This window comes from Erithacus rubecula (assembly GCF_903797595.1).
Source record: "Erithacus rubecula genome assembly, chromosome: 14".
Taxonomy (NCBI): domain Eukaryota; kingdom Metazoa; phylum Chordata; class Aves; order Passeriformes; family Muscicapidae; genus Erithacus; species Erithacus rubecula.
Genome location: NC_136666.1, coordinates 7,460,385 through 7,486,059, shown reverse-complemented (window position 1 = coordinate 7,486,059; position 25,675 = coordinate 7,460,385). Strand labels below are relative to the sequence as shown.

The 25,675-nt window shown below is 53.2% G+C and overlaps 1 protein-coding gene and 1 long non-coding RNA gene across 2 annotated transcripts; one reads left to right on the top strand and one right to left on the bottom strand.

The window, feature by feature from the left end:
* Positions 1-436: 436 nt before the first annotated feature.
* On the bottom strand, positions 437-25,332 carry RGMA (repulsive guidance molecule BMP co-receptor a). The gene is made up of 4 exons (XM_079317980.1): positions 25,011-25,332; positions 17,904-18,019; positions 5,728-6,239; positions 437-3,530 (listed from the first exon to the last, which is right to left on the bottom strand). Exons 1-4 carry the CDS (start codon positions 25,022-25,024, stop codon positions 2,841-2,843), a joined length of 1,332 nt encoding a protein of 443 aa, XP_079174106.1. The 5' UTR covers positions 25,025-25,332; the 3' UTR covers positions 437-2,840.
* On the top strand, positions 3,538-7,761 carry LOC306807932. Its single transcript, XR_013775857.1, has 2 exons — positions 3,538-4,802; positions 6,687-7,761. It is a non-coding gene; the product is annotated as an uncharacterized lncRNA (long non-coding RNA).
* Positions 25,333-25,675: the final 343 nt, after the last annotated feature.

The window sequence follows — 25,675 nt, the reverse complement described above, 5'->3', positions numbered from 1 at the left end:
TTCAAAAGTGGAAAATTTAACAGAAAAAAAAATGCAATTTTGTTTTTCCTCATTAGAGGGCAGCAATAAACCCAGCTGGGACAGGAGAGCTGCCCAACAAAAGGGAGATGAGGAATTAACCATCACCAGGATGCACACCCAAATCTGCTGGGGTGAGCAGGGGAAGGTGGTGCCACCCACCTGCACTCCATTGCTGCACATCTCCTTTCCAGCAAGGCAAGGCTCTAGTGGTTTATTACCTATATTCCTCCCCTCCACCCCATCCCTTTTTAAATTTTCTTATTTGGCTGTAGATAAATCCAACTCCAGAGTGAAATTCTCAGGAGAATTCAGGACAGAGGATCCTTCAGGTGGAAGAGAGCTGCTCTGGAGTGAGTGCAGAAATGGGACAACACTTGCACCCTGAGTGGGAACAGCACCAGGCAACACACGGGGAACAAAGCGAGACCCACTCATTTATTGTCAAAAAAACCTCAAACTTTACTTGTGTTTCTCTCAATAAATAATTTACAGTATTTACAGGCGGTGACACTCCCGAGGGTCTCAGCGCAGGGAGGAGCTGGGGGGGCCTTTTCAGAATGCCCCCCCTTTGCCTATGATTTTTTTTTGTTTTGTTTGTTTCCAAGTATCGGGTCCTTCTTGGCCACACTTCACCTTTAACCAGAACTGGGTCAAACACAACCAAAATAAAGTGCTTCACTGTTTGCTTCTAAAACAGGGATACCCCAAGCACCTCGCCCCATCAGCCACCACTGGAGCACCCACCTGGACAGAGGGAATGAGCCACACCATAACCAGACTTTCCTTGGATGGAAACTGTCCCTAGACCACAGCGTGTCCTGCTGGAAGGGGATGCCTTAGGGGAATTGACCTGTTGGCAGCTTTCAAGCAGCACTGTGTGCTCAGAGGGAGGCTGCACACAGCTGCATTTAGCTGTGGGGTAAACCTCCTCTCTGCCCAGAAACAGATTTTTGCTTTTAAAATGTGTATTTTGAACTTCTAGGGAAGATAAAAATTCGTTTTCTCTAGAACAAAGGAAACAGAAAGTCCAAATCAGCCTGGCTGAGCATTAGTGCATTGGGAAATGAAACTGCCTGGTGCAGTGGTCCAGTGGCTGCTCCCCTCAGCACCTCCAAACTGTGATATCCTTATTTCAAAATCTCCCTAAACAGAGTATCTGGGGCATCAGCAAACAAAGCAAGGAGCAAAGTAGTAAACACATCTTTTTGTTTCTTTTCTTTCCTTAAACATTTAAAAACCAATTACATCTTTTCATCTGTACAGTCACACGAGATCAATGCCAGGGCTCTATATATTAAAGAGACAATATAAATTACATCAATTGACACAAGTTTGCATTTCTCTGCTGCTTTACAAATGGAGCTCTAGAGCTGTAAGGACACAATGAATAGTCATGTTCAGTATTTACACCAGGCTGCCTCTTGGCACCAGTTCAGCCTGCCAAACCAAGCCTGTTCCCACCTCTTTTGGTGCTAGCTTGTCTCATCACGCCCAGAGACCTCCCTTTTGAGAGCAGGAGGTGCCCCCAAGTGTGACGTGTTTTGGGGCCTGTTTGTGGGAACTCCCCCCTGAGGAAAGATGGGGGAAACCCACCAGGAGGTCCTGAAGGCGCAGACCAAAGGTGGTCTCGATGTTTGTTCAGTGAGCGACGGGTGAACCACAGAGGAACACGGAGTGGAGGAGATGGGCAGCACTACATGGTGGGGGAAGGAGATTATTGATGGTTTTGAGGCAGGGAACAGACATCTGGAGGCAGCTGGGAGGGTCCTCTGCTGCATCCCATCTCATGGCTGAATTATGATATTGCCCCATTTCTGATTCAAGCCCCAAAGGGCTTAAGGTGCAACTGGTCTGCAACGGGGTTGCAAGTCGCGGCCCCAGGATGGGGAGCAGAGCAGAGACCTAGCAGCAAAAAAAAAGAGCACCACACTCCTGCCCCATGCCAGGGCTGGGCCAGGCCAAGCCACAGGCAGGGAGGGGCTGGAGGGAGGTGCAGGTCGGGTCTCCCACTGAGCAGCCACCCTGCTGCCAGCTTTAGGGGACCAGAGAGCGACTGGTGTGAGGAACTGATCCAATGCTGGGCAGAAGTTGCAGAAACCGCTTGAATACTGGCCAGGTTTCTCCCGCTGCCATCAAGAGTCCACGGGGGGTCCAGGCAGAGACAAAGGAGACAGGAGTAAAACTACTGAGTGAATCAGCCAGGTGAACTGGCTAAAATAGGGGATGCCTTTCAACCACACAAAACACAGGCCAAGGCTTGAGGAACGTGTCCTCCATCCACCCAGAAGGTGCCAGCACCAGCAGCCAAGCAAGTGTGGGATCATTGCCCACCACCTTCTGCAACAGCTGTGGGCAGAGCAGCACGTGCCGAAAAGCAGAGCCCAGCCCTGGTGAGCAGGACATCCTGCCCTGCTGTGCTGGCCAGGCTTGGTCCTGTCCCTCTGCTCCGTGCCTTCCTCGTGGGCTCTGCTCTCTGAAAACAAAGCCAGTGTCACAGTCACCACGTGCACGGCTGGGACCAGGGGAGTGCTACAAGGGTTCCCCAGCACCCACTCGACTGGGAGCAGGAGGAGGGGGAGTGAGGAAGGTCCAGACAAGGTATAGTCCAGCAAAACCTCCTGGCTGGTCCCACTGGCAGCACATTCCTCCCAGGCAAGAGCTGGGAAGGTGGAGGACTTGCACCCAAGAGAGAGACTGAGGTCTGAGGACAACCCATGTGGCTCTGACGTCCAACCTCTTGTTTTCCAACAGCTGCATCTCATCCCCGGTTGCCTCCTGCTCCCCTTTCCCTTCCCTCCAACGCGTGAAGGAGCAAACCTCTATAACAAGCACAACCAACACAAACACAGCAGTGCTACCCAGAGGGTGGGATGTGTTCCCGTGGGAGCAGCGTTGCCCGGGGCCAGGACCCGTGTCCTTTCATAGAGGTGCAGCTTGTCTTTGTTGGAGTGAAGCATCTTCACGTCCTCAAAGGCATAGTAAGCAGCCAGCATGAAGTTGACGTCCCCCGTGGTGAGGAGGTCAAAGACACAGGACTGGAAGTAGAGGTCCTCCACGGGCAGCTTCTCCCTGCACTTGGCCGTGGCCGTTTCGTAGGTGAAGGGCTCGGGGGGCAGGCTGGGCCCCTTCCTGCGGGCACGGCCCTCGCCGGCCTGCGCCGAGCGGATGCTCTGGAAGTCAATCTGCTGGCTGAGGGGGCAGCCACGCAGGCACAGGTACAGGCCCTGGCTGTCCCGGTCCTCCACGGCGTTCACCACCTCCTCGGGCATGCGCACGGCGAAGGTCAGGTAGCGGCCCACCTGCCTCACCACGATGGTGGTGCCGATGTACTTGGCCTGGATCTCGATGTGCTGGCCCGACACCTTCTCCGTGATCTTCAGGCTGTTGGCTCCGTGCTTGTCCCCGCCGTTCTTGGAGCCGTCCACGAAGGCAGCGGGGAGCTCGTCCATCTCTGCCTGGTACACCTTCTGATCCACGCACTCCTGGAAGCTCTTGAAGATGATGGTGAGCTGGGGGAGGAAAGGAGCGTGGTTACAGCCAGTGATGACCACCTGGGAGCACACAGCCACCACCAGCACTGGGGTGGGAGGTGGAAGGGCTGGATGCTCGTCTGGACAGGAGCGTGACCTTCAGCCCATGGGAAGGTCCTTCATCCTAAGAAGTGGCCCCGACTTTTAGCCCCCAGACATGGTGATCCTGCTCCATCAAAAGGGTGAGGACACTGCATAGAGACCCAAGACCCAGAGGCTGACTGAATGCACCACCTGGATCTGCCTGTTATCTCCAGGCCCAGCACAGGAGCTTCCTTGCAGCTGGAGCTGGGTGGAGTATCCCTGCTCACAGGCCTGTGGCAGCATGCCCGTGCACGCAGCACTGCCTCCCCTCCAGGGCTGGCAGATGGCTGCAGGGACGAGCCCTGACTCCCTTGGAGGCGGTGGAGCTTCTCCTCTCACTCCCATGACATTTACATCCCAAGGGCTGGACCAATTTGTTTCCCTAACCAATTGCAGACCTACAGGATTTCTCCCTTGGGCCCTCAAACATGTCCTGCTGTATCTCAGCCCCACAGGCACATGTGTTCAGCCTGTTTCAGTGGGGTGGCCCTTCTAGGGCTTTATGATGGTTCCTGGTGGTCTTGGCAGTGCTGGGTAAATGGCTGGACTTGATCTTAAGAGGTTTTTCCCAGCCTTAATGACTCTGTGGTTCTGTGACACAAACATAGCCCAACATGCCTCCTCACCCCTGGCTGGCTCAAACACAGCCGCCTTGCCAAAGAAAGGACCTCACAGTGCCTGCTCTTCCCTTGCTGGCCTGGCTTTTGGAGGGAAGACCTGGGGAGGAAAATGAGTAGAATTTGCATGTACAAACAGTACAAACTAAATTTCCTCATTCAGCTCTTGCAGAGTTGCTCTTGCACCTCTCTACCCATGAGGGAGAAGTGGCAAAGGGGACCTTCTGCCACATGGACTCCATGAAGGGGGAGACAGACCTGGTCAGAGCAGGGTGGGGCTGGAGAAGAGAGCAGAGAACAAAGAGCTCCAGGGATGGAGTGTTCCCATCCTCTGCAGCAGCACAGAGCCCACAGCAGTGCTTCCCACAGCTCACGCTGCAGATCTCATGACTAATCCCTCTCACCACAAGCCTCTGAGGCAGATAAGAAGAGAAAAGGCTAATTAAGATGGTGATCCTGCGATCCCAGCAGGTCCTGGGATCCTTAAGAACCACCTTCCTCAAGCCAGACTTCCTTGCAAGCTTCAGCAGGTTTTGATGTCTTTTAGCAGGTAAGGACATCAGAGCATCATTAGGTATCTTTAGGGGGTCTATCTGGGTCAGAACCTCAATGCCAGCCCAGGATAAAGGGATGACATCCAGAGCAGAGAAGCAGCCCCTGTCCTACACGTGCTTCTCTCCTCTCTCCACAGGAGAAGCAGAACTCCTAGACAGGGTGGTACAATTTTCCAAAAGCAAGAAGATGCCTCCTGCTGAGCCTCTCTTTTTCTCTGGCACAAAAAGTACCCTGGTAGCTTTAGAGCTTCTGTACCAGGGGCAGCCCACCAGTCCCTCAGCTCCAGGTCCCTCCTGAGGCTGTGACACACAAGTCCTGCTGTATCATAGCAGCAGATTTTCACTTGGACTCTCTGTGTTTGCCTCCTACCTTCAGGATGTTTATTCAGTCTGTTAGACTGCACCTCCTGAACAGACTGTTCCCCACAAAATGGCTTGACTGGCTGTAAACCACAGAGACAATTACAAGCCTGGGTAGAGGGGAAGGCAGTGTGAGGAGCTCAGCTCCCTCCAGGCTTTTCCTGCCAGTTGGAGCTTCCCTGGAGGGCAGTCCTGGGTTTGCTCTGGACTTGGGGGGTCCCCCAAGACGTGCCAGCATCGTTCCTGATCTGATTGTTCACAGCAATGTGGAGTCCCAAGGTGGGAGTCCTCTTGATTTGCAGTATCTGCTTGGCCATGAAGGCCCCCTGAGGTGCAGCACCTCAATCTGCTGACCATGATGGGGCTGGATGTGCCCAGCAAGAAATTCACAATTCAGTGAAGGCTGGGCATCTGATATTGAGGGCCAAACATTCAAATTCAGAGGAGCTCACTCTTACCCTCCCCACGGAGATGTGGAAACGGGGGAAGACACAGAGGCAAGAAAGGCTGCTCTGAAGCCCCTGTGCCCCTGCCCACCTCTGTGCAGGGGGACAGGCTCACCTTGCTGGTGGCAGTGGCCGAGGAGCCAGGCAGCACGGGCGTGTTGGTGACCTGCACGTTCAGGTAGTTATTGTCTATGAGCGGCCAAGCCCCCTGCACCTTGCAGGTCTGGAAAGTGTCCGTGAAAGTCCTGAGGTGGGGGTCCCCAAAGAGCCCGCAGTGGGTGTAGTTGGGGGCGGCCGAGTGCTTGTGGAAGCTCTTCTCGTAGTGGCAGATCTCGGGGCTGTCAGAGCGCTCCTGGCTGTCCCCGGGGGGCAGTGTCCGGAGGCGGGGCTGGGACGTGGGGCCATCCTTGGAGCAGTTGTGCTGCACCATGAGATCGTCTATGCCATGCACGGCCGAGTGGTAGGCCAGGTCTCCCCTGCAGGTGCGGGCGGTGCGGCGCGTGCAGTGCGCGTAGGCGCGCAGCGCCGTGCAGAACTCCGGCGCCTCCTCCGCGCCCAGGTGGTGCGAGCCCGACGTGGCCGCCCAGAACTCAGAGTTGCACTTGAGGATCTTGCATGGAGATGTCACTGTGAGAGGGGGGAGAACACCAGGGGGTCAGTGCTGGCCTGCCCAACTCCAGCCCCCTCCAGAGGCTGCGTCCTCCTCCCGCTGCCCAAACTCATGACACCGGCCCGGCCGCGTGACGGGGCCTCGCTGGCCGGACGTGACCCTCTCACATGGCACAACTCCCATGCATCAAAGCCAAAGAAACCAACAGGATCTGCCCCAATTGAAGCCAAAAAGATGAATGATCATGGGGGAAAGCATGGTGTGGAAGAATGGGACATATTCATAAGCAGCGATGAGGGAGGATCATTAATGTGGGGGGGAGATGCAACGGGGTTTTTAATGCCCTTTTAGGGTTTGACATTATAAACTCTGTGTGAGTTATTGGGCGCTGTGTCCAGACTGAGCTCTACCAACACAAAGCTCCCTTCCTTTTTTCTCCTTTATGGCTTGGAAAAACCGAGCAGCAGCACAACCACAGTGCCCAGGTTAGAGCAGGAGCAGTGCCACGTCCCACCCTGCAGCACAGCCAGAGGCCACCCACCACCACCAGCGGCACAGCAGTGACGGCTGCAGCACTCGTCCCTGTCCCCGTGCCTCTGGAAGGAAACGGGAGCCAAAAAGCCTCTTTCCTGACGCCTGTGCAGCTCTGCCCAGCCCTGGGAGCCCGTTCCCCACCACGGCCCGCTGAGAGAGAACAAGAGGTGGAGGAGAAAAACCGGCACAGCAGGTGCGGGGATGCCAGCGAGCCCCCGCCTCCCCTTCCCACCCTGTGCGTTGCCCAGGCGGAGGCGAAGCCAGAGGCTGCAGGGCCTTTGCCGGGCTCAGCCGCAGCCCTGGCGCTTCCTGGCAAGCAGGAGGAAGGCAAAGAAAATTCAGATCCTGTTTTTTCCCCCCACACACAACGTCTGCTCCCTGGGGCAGTGTAGCTTCCCTGGAGCAGACTTGAAAGCAGCTGTGCAAAAAAGCACATGGCCATCGCTGAATGTCGCAGACACTGCCCTGCCCCTGCCAATTTGGAGTCTTGCTGGGTGAACCCAGGCTCACACTACTTAAAATTCATGGCATTTTCCTTCCTCTCCTCTTAATCGACCCCCCTGGAGCAACTGGAAACAGGATGAGCTCAGGCAGAAAAGGCAGCAGGAGAAGAAGACAAGCCCCACCATTTCCAGATGCTTTCATGGTGCCTTTTGCAGGCGTACCCATATATTCCTATCTCAAGTCTTGTTTAGAAGGAGCCTGGCAAGGCATCTGTGCCAAAAGTATCTCAGATTTGTTTAAAAAGAAAGTTACAAAACCCAGTATTGTTTCAGGGAAAACAGTATGTTTGAGTTTTAAACATCACAGTGCTGGAAACCTAAACAGAGTTGGTGCTGGAAAATCAGAAAGGGAGACTTAGACTGTAAAACACTGAGCAGTTCGGCTGTGAGAAACAAGTCTGTCTCCTGTTTCCAAGAAGACTGAAGTGCAAATAGGAAATGGTGACAGGTTCCTCACAGTTTTAAAATTCATGTTTAATAAACTCAGATGCTAGCAACAGCACCGAGAACCCAGGAGCTGTTTGGTCTTGGCAGCATCCCACTTAAACCTGCAAGAAGCTCTGTGGAAAGCCTTTAACTCATCATTGACCATAGGGGACTCCATAACAAGGTTCTGACCCGAGAAACTGGCTCATGTTTCTGCTAAGTCTTCTGAATGTATGGGTCAAATTTAAAGGTATATATTATGTCACATTCCTCTCTTATTCATCCCAGGAGCGTGGTTTTCCAGGACTGTCATAACGGAAGGCAGGAGTCAAAACAGCACGCAGGAGTGTGACCAGTGCCACCACTGCTGGTTATCCCAAACCCTTGTGGCATGAGGCAATTAAAGTCATTGCTCTCCTAGTTATTATGCTAATGTACAGCTTGAGGATGCCTTGGGGTTCCATGTGGCAGGAGGTGCTGTCACTGCAGCAAGACCTGCCCGCACAGCCCCAGGAGAAGCTGGAGGACACATCCCTGGACACACAGGAGCCACACACCCCACAGCTCAGTAAGGCATCAATCAGGATGCACTACACAAAGCATCTCATCCAGTGAGCAGCTTGCAGACTCCTGGCAGCAGCACTCTGCCTGCTCCAGCCCTTCAGCCACTGCGTAGAGGGGATTTTTTTAGTAGGAATAAACCCACAACCTCTTGCTCTTTAAGGACTTGCTTGGATGAGGAGATGCAGGCGTGAGCTGTGGCTGCCTAGGGACAGAGAGGCTAAACAGCCCCCAACACCCAGTGCTGGACACATCCCGGTGCTGAGCATCCCTCACTGCTGCCCTGCCCGGGGTCACACATGACTTTATAAGGTACTGAATCAAAAATCCCAATGTTAGGGCGGGCAGGGAAGCCCATCTCCTTCCTCCCTTCGCCTGAAGGGGGAGCGTTCTGCTCTCCGATGTTATCGCTGCACTTTTGGCACCCATCCCCTTCTGGCTGTTTCGCTCAGGGCCCCATATAAGGCCACATCTCCAAATCCAGGTGCCCCGGCTGGATGCTGGGCACTGTGTGAGCTCACACACAGCTCACGCCTGGCCTTGCCCACGGGCATTTCCCCAGCCATGCTCATGGCAAACCCCTCATGCTGCTGGGGAGGGACCACAGCTGACAAAGGCAGTGGAGGAGAGCAAACACGACCCTTACCCCTCCCAAGCAGCCTTGCCTCGTCCCCTCTGGCAGCAGCTTTGGCACAGTGGTGCAGGCTCATTTGTACCCTGGCCAAGAAACTATGTTTATTCAATTTCGCATAATCTATTTTCCATCGACTCACAATGGTTCTGTTTTTCAACCACAGATGACTTAGCATGGAAACGAATCCCTCTCAAGCAGGAACCCAGCAAGGCTCTCCTGGGATCTGTGAGACATCCCCAGGTCTGGGTGATTTCTCGCCCATGGCAAAGCAGCCTTAATCCAACCCCTCCAAGCCACCTCCCAACCCTCCCCATGATCTTCTTTCAAGGCCTTGGTGCCACTCAAATCGGGCAACAAAACTTCCTTTGTTATCTTGAAACCAACGGTTTCAGAAAGTTAAAGCCAGAAAAAAATCAGAAAACCACCTGGACTATGGGAGACCCCTCCCATATCCCCCGTTTGTTCAGGGACACTTTCCCTGAGGACTCCTGAGGTCTGTGCTGACTGAAAAGCCACCCCATTTTCCAGGCGGGCTGCTTCAGGAGTTTATCACCTTTACAAAACACGGGTCTTGGTTCTAAGTGGATTTTATCTGACTTCATTGTAAGGACATAAAAAGAACCAGTGATTTTCTCCAAAGTAGTAAAAGGTCCGTTAGTAACGAGTGTGTTTCCCACAAAGATATTTACACACTGCAATCAAGTCCCTTGTCAATCGTCCAGATAAGCTAAACGGTTTGCACTTTTAAGTTCTCGCTGGAAGGTGTTTGCCGGGTCCCACCATCAGATCTCCCTCCAGCAGCCTCACTCTTTGTACAACCTACCACCCTGACAGGACATGGGGATAAAGGACAGGCTCACAACTGTCCCGAGGTCAGCCCTTTAACCAGGACATTGCAATGAATTGTGACCTTGTCCTGAGCTCCTGGTTTGGAGAGCCCTGCTTCTCCACTCAACAACATCCCTTGATGTTGAACATCCCAACAACAACTAAACACACGCTCAGGGTCCTGGGGTATCACACAACCCCAGCCCCACTGCTCTGCCCTCGCCATCAGTACACTGCCTTACTTGATGTCAAATTAAGTGTTTGAACATATGCACACACCTAACTCTAACAGCCTTTAATTACCAGTGCCCCCCTATTCTCCCTTCAGCTGGTGTCAAATAACATGGATTTCATTTACCCAAATCAGGCTCTTTCACAAAACTAACGTTTCATCTATTCTCCTGTAATTCCTGTAACAAAGAGAATTACTGGAAATTCATTTCTGAAAGCAAAAGCCAATTCTTTTAGGAGTCTTGAATGCACATTCACCAGACCTGTTAATTTTAAAGTGTTCACTGCTATGCAATGTTTTTTAATATCCTTTTGGTTCCTAACGGGCTGGAAAGTATTTCATCACCCACATGTGATGCAAATACATCATCCCGCGTTTTTCCAAATACATGGATTGAAGTGTAGATGTGCAAGCCTCACACATGCAGTAAAGGGCCTTTTTGGAGAACACAGTAAAATGTAATTACCTTTGGCCTCAGATCTGAGCACCCAGACTTAGGCTCCTAAACACATATTTATTTAAGTAATCTAAATAAACATATTTATGCTGACACCTCAATAGGAAAGGCACAATTCTCCAAGGTGCTAAATACCAGCAACATCTGCCAGCTTCAAGGAGATGTGGGCTGCTCTGCTCACAGGCAGAGTCACCATCAGCATGAAAATGACCCCAAAAAGAGTTTAAAAAAAAATAAAAATCACATTTCTCCTTAAAAACATGGCACAGGGGATTGCTTCCAGCAAGGTTTCAGGAGTCCCAAGCTGAGGGAATTAACAGTGCTTTGAAACCAGCCCCTTGTGCTGTTCGTCCCAGGGGGTGTCCCCATGAGCCATTCCTCAGGATGGCCACATCTGGATGCCCATGAGGCTCGTGAGATTAGACATAAAGAAGGAATTTTTTTACAATTAGGGTGCTGAGACACTGGCACGGGTTTCCCAGAGAGGTGGTGGTGAGTGCCCCATTCCCCACAAACAGCGAGGAGATCCCTGCCCATGGAAGGAGGGGTTGGACAGGGTGACCTTTAAAGGCCCCTTCCAACCCCAATCATTCAGCGATTCTATTTTATGACACGGATCAGCCGGCGCCTTGTCACACCAGGGAGAGAAAGGAGCGGCTCGGTGCAGCCCTGATGGATGGGATGTCACGGGCAGGGACAGCTCTCCCGCAGCCCCACGGGGCACCGAGGGGCGAGCAAGAGCCAAGGGCCACCTGACCCAAGCTTGGTGAAAGCGTTTGTGCGGGAAGGCAGCGCCGGGCTCTTCCAGCGACCTCCTTTGAACTGTTAATCAAGCACAATCTTGCAGAATAATAGCCTGGTTATTATTGCCTTGTTTGCATAACAAAGAGGCCCAATAAAACTGATTTGACTGTGCTCAGAGGGGGTGTGAAAGATCAGCCCTGAGAAAAGAGCTGCAGGAATGCAGCAAACTGCTCCAAAGCCTCAACCCAGGAAGAAAGACAATGCAATTTGCCATCAAGAAAAGCCCAATAGACCAATAAATTACCCATGTGCAAAGGGATTAGATCAGGTTTCAGTTGCACTGAAGTGGGGGGAGGACCGGGAGGAGGGAACTGAAGGAGAAAAATAAACCTGACTCTCTTAAAGAGCTGGGGCTCATATTTTGCAAGGGTGTGCGTGGGGAGGCTGGCTCGCAGGGGCCACCTTCCACGCTGGGGTTATGTGCTCATTTCCATCGGCAAAAGCAGCAGATGCATTAAATCCAGGCAAAGGCCCTACTTTGTGTACGATAAAGCGATTCTAGATCTGCCCCAGAGCACAGCTCAAACCATGCAGCTTCCTTCAACCCAGTCCTTGTCTTGCTCAAGAGGATGCTGGGGGAAGGAGAAACCAGTTCCTTGAAGTCAGAAGATGGACACACACAAGGATTTTTCTCGTTTCAGCCCGTGTCAATCACTAAAGCATCCGGAGGACCTGCCACAGCCAACTCCTTTCTGTCCTCAGCGCCGAGTTCACGGCCCCCCATCTCTCCTCTGCAGGCATGGCACAGACACAGGGCAAGTACAGGCAGGAAAGCAGCAGAGTCAGTGTCCTCAGCAGCTACAGCACAAACTGCTGCGTGCTGCCGAAGGAGCCCTTGATCCTGTCACTTAGTCAGCTCTTTTGGCTCCAGCCTCAGCTTACGGCTGGCCCGGCATGCTCCGCGCCAGCCGAGGCAGCTCTCCCCAGCCCCCAGCAGCACTGCTCCTCCAGCCTCACCCCGGCATCATGCGCAGGGAGAAGGGTGAGCAGCCACCAGCGAGAGGGCACCAACCCCGCGGAGCTGCCAGCCGGGGCCGTGCTGCTCTGAGAACTACCAGCAAACCTTGGGGAGTTCGGCAGGCACGATGGGCTGAGAGGGAACCAGCGCAACAGGCAACGCAGCAATGGAGTTACAGACGTGGTTCTTGAATTTCCTCCTGGGATTCGGGCCTCTGCTGCAGCTGTTGGGCTTCTGCCTGCTCAGAGGAAGTGGTGCCAGTGGGCGGTTCAGAAGACGCAGTTTTTATTCCTCCATGAGGATGAGCAGGCAGGGAAGTGATAGGGCAGTGATCTCCTCTGACTCTTCATCTGCAGAAGGGCACTAACAAAGCTGGCTCTCCAGCACGGTGTGTTGCAGGCTTGGAAAACATTCTGGAGCTGCACACCTGACTTTCCCCACCAGGAGTGCACCTGGACACTTTCACCAACAGTTCCCAGGAGCTGGCAAATCTCCTCAGAAAAATGGGTCCAGTTTAGAGATGAGGACACTGAAGGATGTTAAGGCTTTCACCCAAGATGCATGCTGAGACGAATCTGCACTCTCATGCCCTGCATGAAGCATCACCCTCACCTTCCTCCTCAGCCACTGCCACCCATGCCCCCATCCCTCTGCAGCAGCAATCCCTGGATAAGGTCACCTCTGCCAGCCACCCCCATTGCCGAGTGTTTCAGGCTTCCAGCAGACATCACTCTCCCCACGCCAAAGCTGTTTTCCCAGGGTGCCTTTGAAGGCAGCGCTGCCACCCACCAGTGCCCGGGGGCCCCCCAGGTGTGGCAGCGGGTCCCTCGCCCTCCTCCCCCTCGCCCGGGCCGCGGCAGGGCTGGCAGAGAAACGCTTTCTGCTCACAGGTGTGGATTCCCTCTAGGAATAATCATCCCCGCTGTGCTCTTGTGAAATTTCAACCCTTCAAACGCAGAGGTAAATGAGATACAAAACGAGAAGATGGAGAGAAGCCCGGAGCACATAAATCTGGATGAGGCAAATTTATACAATTAGATGTCTGCCAAAAAATTGCGGCATCTCAATCGGAGGCGTTGGCTTGTGCAGGGTGTGGGGTGGCAGCTGCCCGGCTGGAAGGCAGCAACCCCACAAGTCCATCAAGACACCTGACTGATGCTGGAGCCCCACCTGGGGATGCAAGGGATCTTGTGGATCCTTTCCTGCAGCTGGGCTCCCACCCAGCACCAGATTCCCTCCCCATCGCTCATACCCCCATGGAAGCCACAATATCTTTCACAGCCACAGAGACCTTCAGAAAAAAATGCTGCCTTTCCTGGACTCAGGTTTCAAGTTTAATAAAAAAAAGTAGCTTTCTAACTCCCCCAGTCCCACTGCTCCCCCACTCGTATCCCCGCACAGTGATGCTTTCTCATCACTGTGGGCTGGCAACGTTTGGAGTCATGTCCTGCCACATGCCCTTGTCATCTCAGAAAGGGCCAGCTGGAGTGTGTCACACAGCAAGAGAAAAAGGTAGCTTGTCCAAAACCCAAAATGCCATAGATCATTACTAAGGCCTTGGGGACCAAAGTCAACAGCTGTCCAGGAAGGAGAGGAAACCAAGGGAGGAGAAAATTCCTTGGCCTCAAGTGAAGCTTGCTCTCTGCCTGACCCATAAAACCTGTATGTCAGGCACAGGCTCTGCTCACTGGGAACTGAATGGCAAAACACTTCTGGATGCTCAGGCAGTGCAAAGTGGGACCTGACACCCTTGTGAAGGGCCTGCTGTCCCTGCAGCTGTGGGGACAGGAGACCCTGGCCACCCCACACAGCACGGCCAGGCCGTCAGACAGAGCGGCTCAGTCTGCGCCTGCCAGGGCTGCGTGTGTGTCGGAGCCAGCTTGTTCTCCGCAGTGAGAGCCCGATGACTTCATCAAGGGGATGGCATCTGGTTTTGCAGTTGGCTATAATTCAATTCTCCCCCTTGCTGCAGGAATTTCAGCTGGTGGAGCAGTGATTTACTCAGCCAGGGCTGCACTTGAGTGCAAAGCAATCTTGAGGCTACAATCGAACGCACTGTTATTTTGAGAGCTCATGGACAAGGGAATAAATATCCTCTTTTCATCCCAGCAGCTGCCAAGTGCAGGCTACAGAGCTTTTTAAAGGCATTTAGGAGCTCTCCTCTTAACAAGTGCACTCTGGATGCTGTGCATGGTCAGGCAGGACCCTGCCTGCACAGCTCACTCCTGATCTGTGGCGTCAGGATGGGATTTGCAAGGACAGCCAGACACAGGCCAGGGCACCCCCTTACCTGCCCACCACAGCTGTATCTCCAAGCAACCCCCACCCTTCCCCAAACCCCTTCCCCATCACCCCAGCACACATCACTCCTGGATTCCAGCAGCCTGAGCTTACCCCAGCCCCCGGCAAGCCACCTGGGACCCTGAGGCTCTTTTGGTCCTGGGTTCTTACACACCCCCTTACTCCAAGTCTAGTGTCTGCTCCAACAGGAAAAGCAAATCAGACCAAATCAAACTCATCCAGATGGCTCAAAAGGCTTCATCCCTGACCTCTTTTGCTGTCTCACCAACACTTATCCCTTGGGAGCAGTAGGGCTTGGCTGTGGGATCCCCTGAAGGACTGACGGGCTGAGGAGGGGCTTGCTTGGGCCACACACTGCCATGCCAGAGCCTACGGATGCTTTATGGGATGTGCCCATCAGGGAGCCAGAAAAGAGACCACAAAACTCATTGTCACTGGGGCCACAGAGTGGCTCTCCAGGGACAGCAGGTCAGGGCAGAGCTCGAGAAGAGCCCCCAGGTCAGGAAGTTTTTATGGTTGCCCAGCCCTGTGAGCACTTTCATGTGCACATCCGACTCAGCACAGCTGTCCAGGCCACAGAGAAAGAAACTTCCACTGCTCCCATGATAAACCCAAAATCACTCTTAACATTGCCTTATCCCCAGTAACAAAGGGCCAGGAATTCCACGATTTTCTATGGAAAAAACCCCAACATATCCACCCCATCTACATTAAAAACAAGGCGCCTCCTTCCAGCCCCACAACATGCCTTGCTGGCAATGGCAGAGAACTCCCTGTTCCAAGTACGAGACCAGCTCCAAGCCTGCAACAAAACAGGGAAGCCAGAATATTTCCAGGTTTATGTTTCAATCCCTCCCTTCTCTGCCCTGACAACATCCCGCACAGGCGTGTTCCTCGCCTGCCTCCACCTTCCCCAGGATGGGCTCCCTGGTCACAGCACTGTGGGGGTTATTTTAGCCTCTAAGCCCCCCATCTCAATTTTGGCCTAATGCTGCCATCACCTCCCTTCTGCTGAGACAAAAGCCATTTATTGTCTACTCTGACACACCTCCAATAGAGTTGGATCCTTATCTGGAATCCACTGCCTGCACAGACCAGGAGCAGAGAACTCCAAATTTTTATGGAGGCAGGAGTGTACTACAGTCAAAACAGCCAAGCTGGAAACAAACAGGGAATGCCAAATCAAACCTGAGCCTGCCACACCTGGGGCAAAAACACCCAGGGCCAGATTCTGGAAGTACAAAAGGATCTGCAAGAAAACTAAGCACGGCCTGTACTGAGAGGCACAGGTTTGGTTCACCCAGGAGATCAGGGTCTCAGCTGGGAGAGCACCCATGACCATCCAACACTGGGACTTGGCACAAGCTCCAAGGAGGATTTCTGCCAAGGGAACTGTGAGCAGTGGCCCGCTCTGCCCAGAGCTCCTTCCCCAGCTGCCCCACGGTCACCCTGACCCATGGCCAGAGGACCCAGCCAAGAGCACTGGACTGGTGGGGGCTGCCCAGGAGGCAGCAGGGCAAAGCCACCAGTGTGAGAGCAGCACAAGAGGGAATCCAGCCCGGGCTGTGAGCGTAGGGGGGTTAAGCAAATAAATAAATAGGGCAGGACTCTGATCTGACACGCCGAGCGCCCGCTTGGGCAGCCTCCAGCGGCCCTGCTCACCTGGGGCTCCCAGGAGGGGTGCAAAGCCTCCTTGATGCTGGGAACCCACAAATTCCCAGGAAGCACAGGGAAAAAGGATACGGCGGGGAATAAATCCCCCCTTTTTTCCTACCTTCCCACCCACAAAGCTGCCCAAAAAGCCCCCAGCCTGCTGCCAGCCCAGGGCACGGGGAGCCCCGTCTCCGCCTGCGCCCCGCTCCCGCGGGCTCTGGATCGCCTCGTTCTGCCAGTTCTTTGCACCTTATTTGACTGCTGAAGGGAGAATCAAACAAAGCAGCCAGCCAGATCTCCTATCAAGTTCTTTCTTGCACCGTAAATCTCACAGCCTCGACGCTTTGCAACTCAACCGCTCCGAAAAGGGCGTTAAGCAACACATATGGGAGCAGCTCCAGAGTTTCCAGAAAAAAACAGGGGGTTCAGCTGCCAGCCTGCTGGGAAAAGTGGGGTCCAGAGAGACACCTCAGTGCTAAGGGCAGCGCTGAAAAGGTTTTCCTGGAAGAGGGCGAAGAGGGCAAAGATGGGAGGAAGGGCGTAAAGCAGTTATTTATTTATTTCCTGCATGTGTGTGCAAGACTACTTCACCTACGGTTATGCAAAAGAAAGGCAGAGGCGATTTAAAAATTAATAAATTAAAATTAAAAAAAAAAAAAAAACAACACAAAAAGTTTTACTAAACTAAGAAGATAGGGAGATTTAAGCCTTAGAGCGTTTCTTTCTCCCTCCTGCTTTCTCTCCATTTTTCCCCCCTTGCAAGTGAAAAAAAAAAAAAAAAAAAAAGAGGTAAAGAAACTGGAGAGTTTTGGAAGGAACAAATCCGCCTCTGTGGACTGGGTTTCCCCTCCCCCAACAAAAACAAGCACTCAGGGCTTGAAGGAATTTGCAGGCAGAGATCTGCCAAAAACATTGTGAAAAACTATGGGGGATTCATTGGAAACAGATGGCGTTTTCAGCTGTAATTCTGAAATTCTCCCCTTTTCTGACACAATACAAACATCGGGGCCGGGGGCGGCGGGGGGGCCGAGCCCCGCGGCGGCTGCGAGCGGCCGGCCCGGGGGTGCCGATGCTCGTGGGACCATTTGGTTGCCATCCCGCCCTCGGACAGCACAACAGCTCCGGGCCCAGCCAGGGCAGGGTTTCCAAGCAAACCGGGGTGCCGAGCCCCCGTCAGAGCCGCGGGGCGGCGAGGGAGAAGGAGCGGCAAGGGAGAAGGGGCGGCCGCCCGCAGCGCCCGCGCATCCCCCGCCCGCCCAGGTGCGCCCCCCGGACCCCACACCGACCCCAAATCACACCGCAGCGACCCCCCCGAGCCTCTCCGCCACCCTCCCGGCTCTACCCTCCGCCGTGGGGAGCGCGACCCCACCGCTTCCACGGCAGAAATTTATACGGGGGTATTCATGTGTGGGTCCCCCCCAGCAGCGTGCCCCCTGCGCCCTTCGCGGCAGCAGGGAAGGGGAGGGCAAGGTAACCCGGCGCTGTCAGGAACACCTCCCGGCTGCCTTGGCCGCTTTGATTTCCACCATCTCCTTCCTTGTGGGATGAGGAGCGGGGAGACAAAGAAGATGAGGTCAAGGAAAAACACCCACCGCGACCGCTCGGGGAACGGGGAATTGGGGGTGCGCGCACCAAAACTGAGCCCCGCTTGCTTATTTTAAACATGTGGCAAACTGCTGCGAGGAGAGGGAGAGGGAAAGAGGCCCAGGGACAGGGGAACGGGGGCGGCGATCCAAGGGCTGCCAGAAACACAAGGAAAAAGTCTGCAAAATAAAGAGGCTGTTCCTTACCTGAAGGGAAGATGCAGAGAAAGACAGGGAGGATTTGGAAAAGTCCCAGGGCTGTGGATCCTGCCCCTCTCCCCATACCCATCCATCCAGCTCGAGCTTTAACCACTATCCTCTCCCTGGAAGAAGAGTTTAAAAAAAAAAAAAAAAAAAAAAAAAGGAGAAAGGAGGAGAGGAAGAGGGTGGGAAAGAAAGGGAAAAATAAATCAATCGAAAGAACTTGGGGAAAAAAAAAAAAACGAAATCAAAAGCCCCGCATGGCTCCGCGGAGCGCGGCAGGCACGGGCGGCCCCAGCTCCGGGCTCCGCACTGAAAGATTACACAGACTTTTTCTCCTTCTCCTCCTCTCCGTCCCCTCCCATTACAGCCCAGCCCCGGCCATCAATCATCCCGCTGCCTCCCAATGCCTGCATCCTGCTCTGCGCCTCCTCCTCCGGGCGCGCCCGCCTCCCCGGCCATGCCGAGGGAAGGGGCGGGCGCGGCGCGGCCATGGGAGCGCGGCCGTGAGGGAGCGGGAGCCGGGAGAGCCGTGCCGGGCGTTGTGGCTGCGCATGGAGCACCAAGCTCTGCCGTGCCCCCGGCGAAGGCGCTGGTCCCACCAGGATGGGCGATGGGAAGGGTTCTCGGTGTCTGCCCGACCCATCGCAGCTCTTGGCGTTTTTGGGAGAGGGGCTTCCTCCCACCCCGTCAAGCCCACTGTGCCTTCCCTGCCCCTCTCCCATGGGCCTACCAAGAGCGCTTTGGATCGCTCAAAAAGAGGCAGTGTGGGGTAAAGGGGCTGTTGTACAGCAGAGGAGGGAAACTGAGGCAGGCAGGCTTTAGGCAGCTGGTGCAGGGTAGGGGTTGTGACAGTGACACTGAGGTCTCCAGCCCGCTGGGGAATGGTGTCCCCCGAGCACATGGAGCTCCTCCATGTCTTCCCAGCCCTGGCACCGTGGTTGGTGAGAGTTTCACAACAGTTCCAGGTCATTCACCCGCACCTGTGCTGGCACTGGCAGCGGTGAAGTAACCCCAGGTGACTCAGAAACTGAAAGTATCATTCATAGATCCTTATCATTAGGCTGGCACTCCTTACATAGGGGCACGGCTGTCAGGTACCCCAAATCCAGCTGCCAGCCCACCAAGGACTGATGGAGATGAATAACAAAACCTTCACTGTCTCAGGCCCTCCACCACTGCCTCTTCTGCACCCCCAGACCACTACAGGCCTGGATATTCAGCTTTCACTGGGGCAAAGTCTCACCAGTTTTGTTGGTTGTCCTGAGGTCTCACTTTTAAGCCTGCCTTAGAGACCCTCTGTGCAGTCCCACACCAACCCTGGCAGAGCCCTGCCTGCTCCCAGACCATCAGATGGAGCAGCAGCTGGGAGCACACCGCCGTTTGCCTGCTGGGTTTCAAGATCCTGCTCTTTTCTTCCTCCACAGCGTGCGGAGGTGAGCAGATTGCATCTGCATCCTCACCGTCCCAGGGTCTGTGCCACCCATGAGAGGGCTGGGCCAGGAGGAAGACATCCACTTAGCTTGGATCTCTTAAAAATTTCCCTTGAGGGATGTTTTAGCCACAGTGAACTAACACCACTTCTGAATGAGGGTGCCCACGGGTGTAGGCTTTAATAACTTCCCTGTTTTGGGTCATTAGCACCCCTTTGATGGCGTGTCCCCTTGCCATCCTGATGTTTCATCTCCTTTCTTTTGGGGTTATTATATAAAGAATAAAAGGATGCTGGTTGTTCTACACCACCCTTCTCCAACTCTGTAAGACCATGCATCTTTCCTCCTGCAGGTTGGTGTAGGCTGGGATTCTCCTTGACGTTTCTTCTAATTATACTTGGAAACCTCCTCTTCCAGCTCACAAACATCCTTAAGGATGCTTTTTCAAGTGACTGTGGCTTAAAGTCTCTAACAAGAGTTTATGATCTCCCTGCCACAGATTGAATCTGTGATCCAGTACAACACATCCCATAGAAGGAGGAAGAGAAGATGGAATAAATACCCAAAAAAGCAAAAGATATCTTTAAACTCCTATCTATTTCTCCATGAGGGGAGTGAGCCCCCGTGCCTCCAAATGAAGGAGGAGCTTCTCTAGGGCTTTATCCAGGCTGTAACAGGAATTAAAGCACTGCAGCTTTTCCATCTGGGACCCAGATGGGATCCAAAAATCCTGTGGCCTTGCCTGCCTAACGGAATATCTGTCTTGGAATATATGGTCCCAGAGCTGCACCCAGACGGTGTCCACTAAAGTCAGAGGGAGCTCTGTGTGCAGAGGAGCTGCCAGAGTGGGCAGAGCTGGGCAGGAGATGAAAGCTGGCAGGCCGGATCCAGACCTGTAGCAGAGGCAGTGTGGGAGGAACGCCGACTCGAAGCACCTCTTTGTGGGGGATGTCAAACAGGGGCAAATATGTCCAAACCCTGCCAGCTGCTCCTACCACCCAAGAAGAAATGCCTGCTGATGGGATGTGTAGGCAGCTGGAGCTGGAAGGGGCCTGGGGGGAGGAGAGAGGGTCTGTGAGCTGGGGAGAGCCCAGGAAAGGGGGCGGAGGGGGAGAGATCCAGGGGATGGAGCTCCAGACCTCAAATCCCTTCCTCTTGCTCCCACCCTCTCCTCGTGCAATGCAACTTTTGCTTTTATTTCAAAATTAAACATAATTTCTGCTGTTATCCTGACTGATGACATTTAACATGATCTGTTTAACTAAAAAAAAAAAAAAAAAAAAAAAAAATCCATTTGAATTACGAACTTTTAAAACCCAGCTGTTAAATAGCTGCTGTGAGGCTGCTTTGATGGTTTGACCTAGAGCAGCACTTTGGTATTGCCCTTTTGGGGCAGGCTGACACATGGCAACGATAGCCTGGAATCCAGTCTGAGGCATTATAGTTAAAATAAGACCCTTGATGGAAATTCTGCCTTTGGTGTAGGGAAAACTGTGCTGCCATAAAGCAACGGTCGGATGCCCCTGGCTCCAGTTTGTAAAAATTTCTCCTTGATTTTGCTCCGTTGCATCATGCATTGCAAATGGGATTGCTGTTCTTGGCACTCATCAAAGCAGCGGATTTTGCTGGAGAAAACAACAGATGTGTCCAAACCATAACTTCAGGGAGGAAAAGGCCCCAAATAAGGTGTGTTTCTGAAATCCTGCTCCCCCTTACACGTTTTTGAAATAAACACCATCTTTCTGTTTAGCTGAATCAAAGATTTGGACTTTAAATCGCCTACTGAACCAGAGGCTGTGTGAAATTCGGATCTCTGCCCTACTTATCTAGGCTTGGAAATGTGGAGACTGCATTTCCCCCAATTTCTTTCCTTCTCAAAGCCCATGCAGGACTCCCTGTTCAGGCTGCTTTGAGCCCGATGCTCTTGCAAACAGAATGTGGGAAACCACCCACCACTGAGATGCAACCACTGCAGCAGCTCAGCTCCGGGGCACAGGCACCTCCGTGGTCATCTGCACGAAGATTGCCGAGTTTGGTGTCACTGTGCAAGGCTGACATGCAAATCACAGCCTTCTCTGAGGTGTTTGCAGGATGCTGGAGGAGTCACAGATCCCATGAGATGCTCAGCTGGGCTGAACTTTCCTTTTCTCTGCCCTGCATGGCTGTGGGATTCAGTGGGACTGAGTGAATGTGGCTGGTTTGAACCCAGAGCTTTGCAGATGAGGGCTCCCCTTACAGCCTTCCTAATGGAATCATTCACTACCTGTAATTATATGGCTAAAATAGTAAACATGGGTATTTCTGAGGGCTGCAACTAGTAGTTAGAGGAATGGATGTTGGGGCTCCTGGTCTGCTCCTGACTCTCCCGTGAACTTTCTGTGTGGCCACTTTTCACACCACGATCTCCACACTCGTGCCTTTGCCTGCTCTGCCTCAGGACACGGTGTTCAACTCGTGGCCTGTCTGGGATAAGCCGTAATCACTCCTGCAGGAAGCTAATCCTGAAATGCTCTGCAAGGATATGTGTGTGTTTGGGGTGAGCTGCAAAAAGCAAGCTGCTCCTTAAAGGAGGAAGAAAGAAAGTTGGAATGGAAACCCCCAAGCTGTTGTCTGGAGAGGTTTGACAACTGATCCTTTTCAAAATGTTTGTGGAAATGAAAACAAACACTTGTGTGCTGAACCATTCCCTTACTAAAGAAAAAAAGAACCAAAAGAACTGCATAAGAACCAAAAATACCTCAACATCTTTATGCAGTAAGAGCCATCTCTGATATCTGCAATTAATTTTAAAGACCTTCCTTTTACTTGACATTCCATTTTTTATCATTTTAGTTTCCCTGGCTGACCAAGCAGACACTGTCCCTGAGCTGTGCACCCAAAGCTGCAGAATATGCATCTAAATCCCCTTCCCTACCAATGTTTCCTTGCAGGTAGAGCAGGAAAATGTTCCCCCAAGATCTCCTTAGTGCCCTGCACTGAACTTCGGCATTAGCTGGATGGGGCAAGCAGAGGGGATGGCACAAAGCTGGGCTGTGAAGAGTGACCCACCTCTGTAGCAAAGTGCATAGAGAAGTTTGTTGCTTTATCTAAACCCTCCTTCCCACAGATGCCCCTGTGAACATCACCAACCTGGCTGTGTAATAAGAGGCCAGTTGTGAAAGGTGGGAAAAATACAGCTTTGTGCCACTGGTAGATGAAATGTAAGAACTCTTTGTTGACCTGCATCTTTGCATCTGCTGATGAACTGATTATCAGCAGCCCCACTGAAGTCACAGTGGGCAATCTTCTCAGATTGTCTGCTCCAAACCCACAGCCATAAAAATCACCTCTAAATGCTGAAAAACAGTTAAGCTGCACAAGGGGAAGGGAAGATGGGCTGGTGGAAAACTTCCAGTCTCACCCATGACAGAAAGCAAAACAAGCAGGAATATTTTCAGGCAAATAGAGTTCATCACAAAAACTTTTTTTTTTTTTCTAACTTGCAGCATTCATTTGTGTCTCTCCTTTTCCCTTACTTGCAAAGCCCTGGGTGGGTGAGGCCTAATTCCTACACATGGGAGTTTGTAACCATCCCTTGTTCAGCAGTGTTTGGAGGGTTGGCTGGAATTCACCATCTGTATATTTAATTCTCTGCAGGGAGCTGGTCTTCCTGGCCCAGTCTCCTCTTTGGGGCAGATATCAAGCAATATCTCTGTAGTGTATCTTCCTCACATCTGGGCTCCCTTCTAAGGAAAAATAGAAGATGGTCTGGGAGGTTCCCAAGAGCAAGTTCAAATGGCCAAATGTCAGCTCATCAGAAAAGAAGGATAAGTCTGAACTGCCAGAAAATGATCAGAATCATAGAATCACAGAATACTTCAAGTTGGAAGGGGCCTTAAAGATCATCTAGTTTTGATCCCCCTGCTGTGAGCAGGGACACCAGAAGAATTGCAGAGAAGTGGGTATTTATCAGCAGAGACTGAAGCCAGTCTGTGTGATGGGACAGTTCTTCTCTGCTGCTTTTAAAAGCTCCTGACATCTCGAGAAAGTGCAAACATAGCTCGCTAATTCCCCTCCTCTGACTGACAGGTCAGCTAAGGACATCTCCTCGATCCTATTTAAAGGTGGGAGATGGCATCAAGTGTTTGCAAGTCTCATCTGCAGTCCTTTGAGCAAGGGGTGTTTGAAGGATCCTCTGGAAAAAGCTCTGTGAAACCCAATCACGTTCTCCAGGTCTCCTTCTGTCAATTCCTGACAGCAGTGGCCAGAAATACAACCCAACACAGGATGCCTTTCCTGTGTTCTCAGTTGTGAAACACTGAGTGACAGTGGCCTCAGCTGATTTAAAACTTTGTCCTGAATATCTGAGAAAGAGACATTCCTTCTTATGGGGAAAAAAGCCCCAAACCCAAACAACTTTAATCCAACACTTCTGTAGGCATTTTGGCAAATGAAAATGGGAGTTTTTGTGTAGGGGAAGCATCTTGGAGTTGGCACCAGGAGTCCTCCCGGGTGTGCCTGGCTCGGGGCTGGGCTGGGCTGGGCTGGGTTGGGTTGGGGTTGGGCTGGGATTAAGGCTGGGGCTGGAGCTGGGACTAGGACAGGGTTGGAGTTGAGCTGGGACTAGGGTGAACTAGGTTGGTACTGGGCTGGACTGGGATTGGGCTGGGCCGGGGCTGCGGCCCCACTGGGTGGTGCTGTTATCCCTGCGCCGCCTGCAAAAGTATCCAGTTTATAAAATAAATGCAATCCAACGCCGCCTTAAACCACATGACATAACAGCAGCTTGCGAGCTCCCATTAAAATCTCAATTTGGGGAAATTGATTCTACCTCTGAGCAATTGCGATGCAATTACTCCAACAGGCAGCAATCAAGAATCACATCAAAACAACACCAAACTTTCATCTCCTGCCTCGCAACCACCACCACAACAAAAAGCACCTGTCTTGCAAACGCAGCCCGGTTTCTATAAATATATCTAATTTTTAGGAAGGGCAACGTGCATGTCCCAGAGTGGAAGTTTGGGCAGGGGCCGCTCTAGCTGGTGAGTCTGAGCTGTCCTGTCTGGGGGCTGTATTCTGTCCCCCCGTCTCCTGGAGGAGGTTTTGGGCTCTTTAGGGACTCAGAACATCAGGAACGAAGTGGCTGCCCCTGCCGTGCCACGCTCCGGCTGCCCGTCCTCTCCCTGCGCACAGATGTGCCCATCCCAGCCGTGTCCCACATCTGTCCAGCTGTCACCCCCGCCTTCCTCCCCTCGGAGCTCCTCAGCCCCCCAAGCACTTTGCAACCAGGGGAATTCAGGGAAAGCTTTGTGTGCCCGCTCCGCTCTGGATAACCGCGATCAGCCCCGGGATGAGCTATCCAAGGGAAAGGGGGAAATATTGGGGAGGATGTTTACAGTTCTCATCAGTGGTCTGCAAGGAATTACTCGACTGACTTAGCGCAGCAGGGAGCAGCTTTAGTGGCAACCATCAGAAGGGAGGATAAATGAATAACCTCATGCATGCCAGCTAGCGCCGAGCCGGGCAGGGAGCGCTGGGCAGGGAAAGTGGGAAGAATCGAGGTTCCTTATAAAACGGGGAGGGTGGGTGGGGGGAGTCAGGAGGAGACCGAGAGCCTCAACAGGTCCGGAGGAGGAAGGGCCATGCAGGGAGCCGGGGGACATGCGGCCGGGGGGCCCCCAGCCCCCGCCCCGCTTACCTTGGCGGCCGCATCAGCCTCTCCAGCCCCGCGGGGGTCGGTGCAGGCAGCGGCGGCTTGTTTTATATATATATATATATATCTGTTTCTCTTTTTTTTTTCCAGGAGGGGTAAATAAAACAAAAATAAAAAACGGAATAAAATAAAACCCAAACGAAATAAAATAATAAAAGCCCCCAAGGGTCGAGGTGGGGGTGGCCGGGGGGTGGAGGCCGAGGGGCGCGGGCAGCCCCCCGCCCTGCGGGCAGCCCCGGCGGGGTGCAGGCGGCGTCGCTCAGCGGGACGCGGGGAGCCGCATCGCCCTCCCGGAGCATGTGAGAGGCAGCGGAGGAGATAGAGCCAGATAGGGAGGTCCCCTCCCTCTTCCCTCCTTCTCTTCTCCCTCCTCCCTCCTTCCCTCCGCACACGCTGAGCAGCGCCTTTCGCAAGGAGCGGCGGAGGGAGGGAGGGATGGAGAGAAGGAGGGAAGAAGGGAGGGAGGGAGGGAGGCACAGCCCCTGCCCCGCGGAGGGGGCTGGGGGTCTCCGCTGAAACACCCCGACCCCCAGCACCCCCTCTCCGCCTACAGGCACACAGGGCTGGGGACGTGGAGGAGGATTTCAAGGTTTTCCCGGAGAGGTGGGGATGCTCCACCTGCAGCAGGACGGGATGAAGGGGAAGTGGGG

Bases quoted from the DNA above. Each gene is read 5' to 3' on its own strand.
- RGMA (XM_079317980.1), bottom strand. The intron at 6,240-17,903 runs GTAAGGAACAGC...CCCCTCTCACAG, and splicing joins TCTCTGCATCTTCCCTTCAG to TGACATCTCCATGCAAGATC. The intron at 3,531-5,727 runs GTGAGCCTGTCC...TTCCTCCCCCAG, and splicing joins CGGCCACTGCCACCAGCAAG to CTCACCATCATCTTCAAGAG.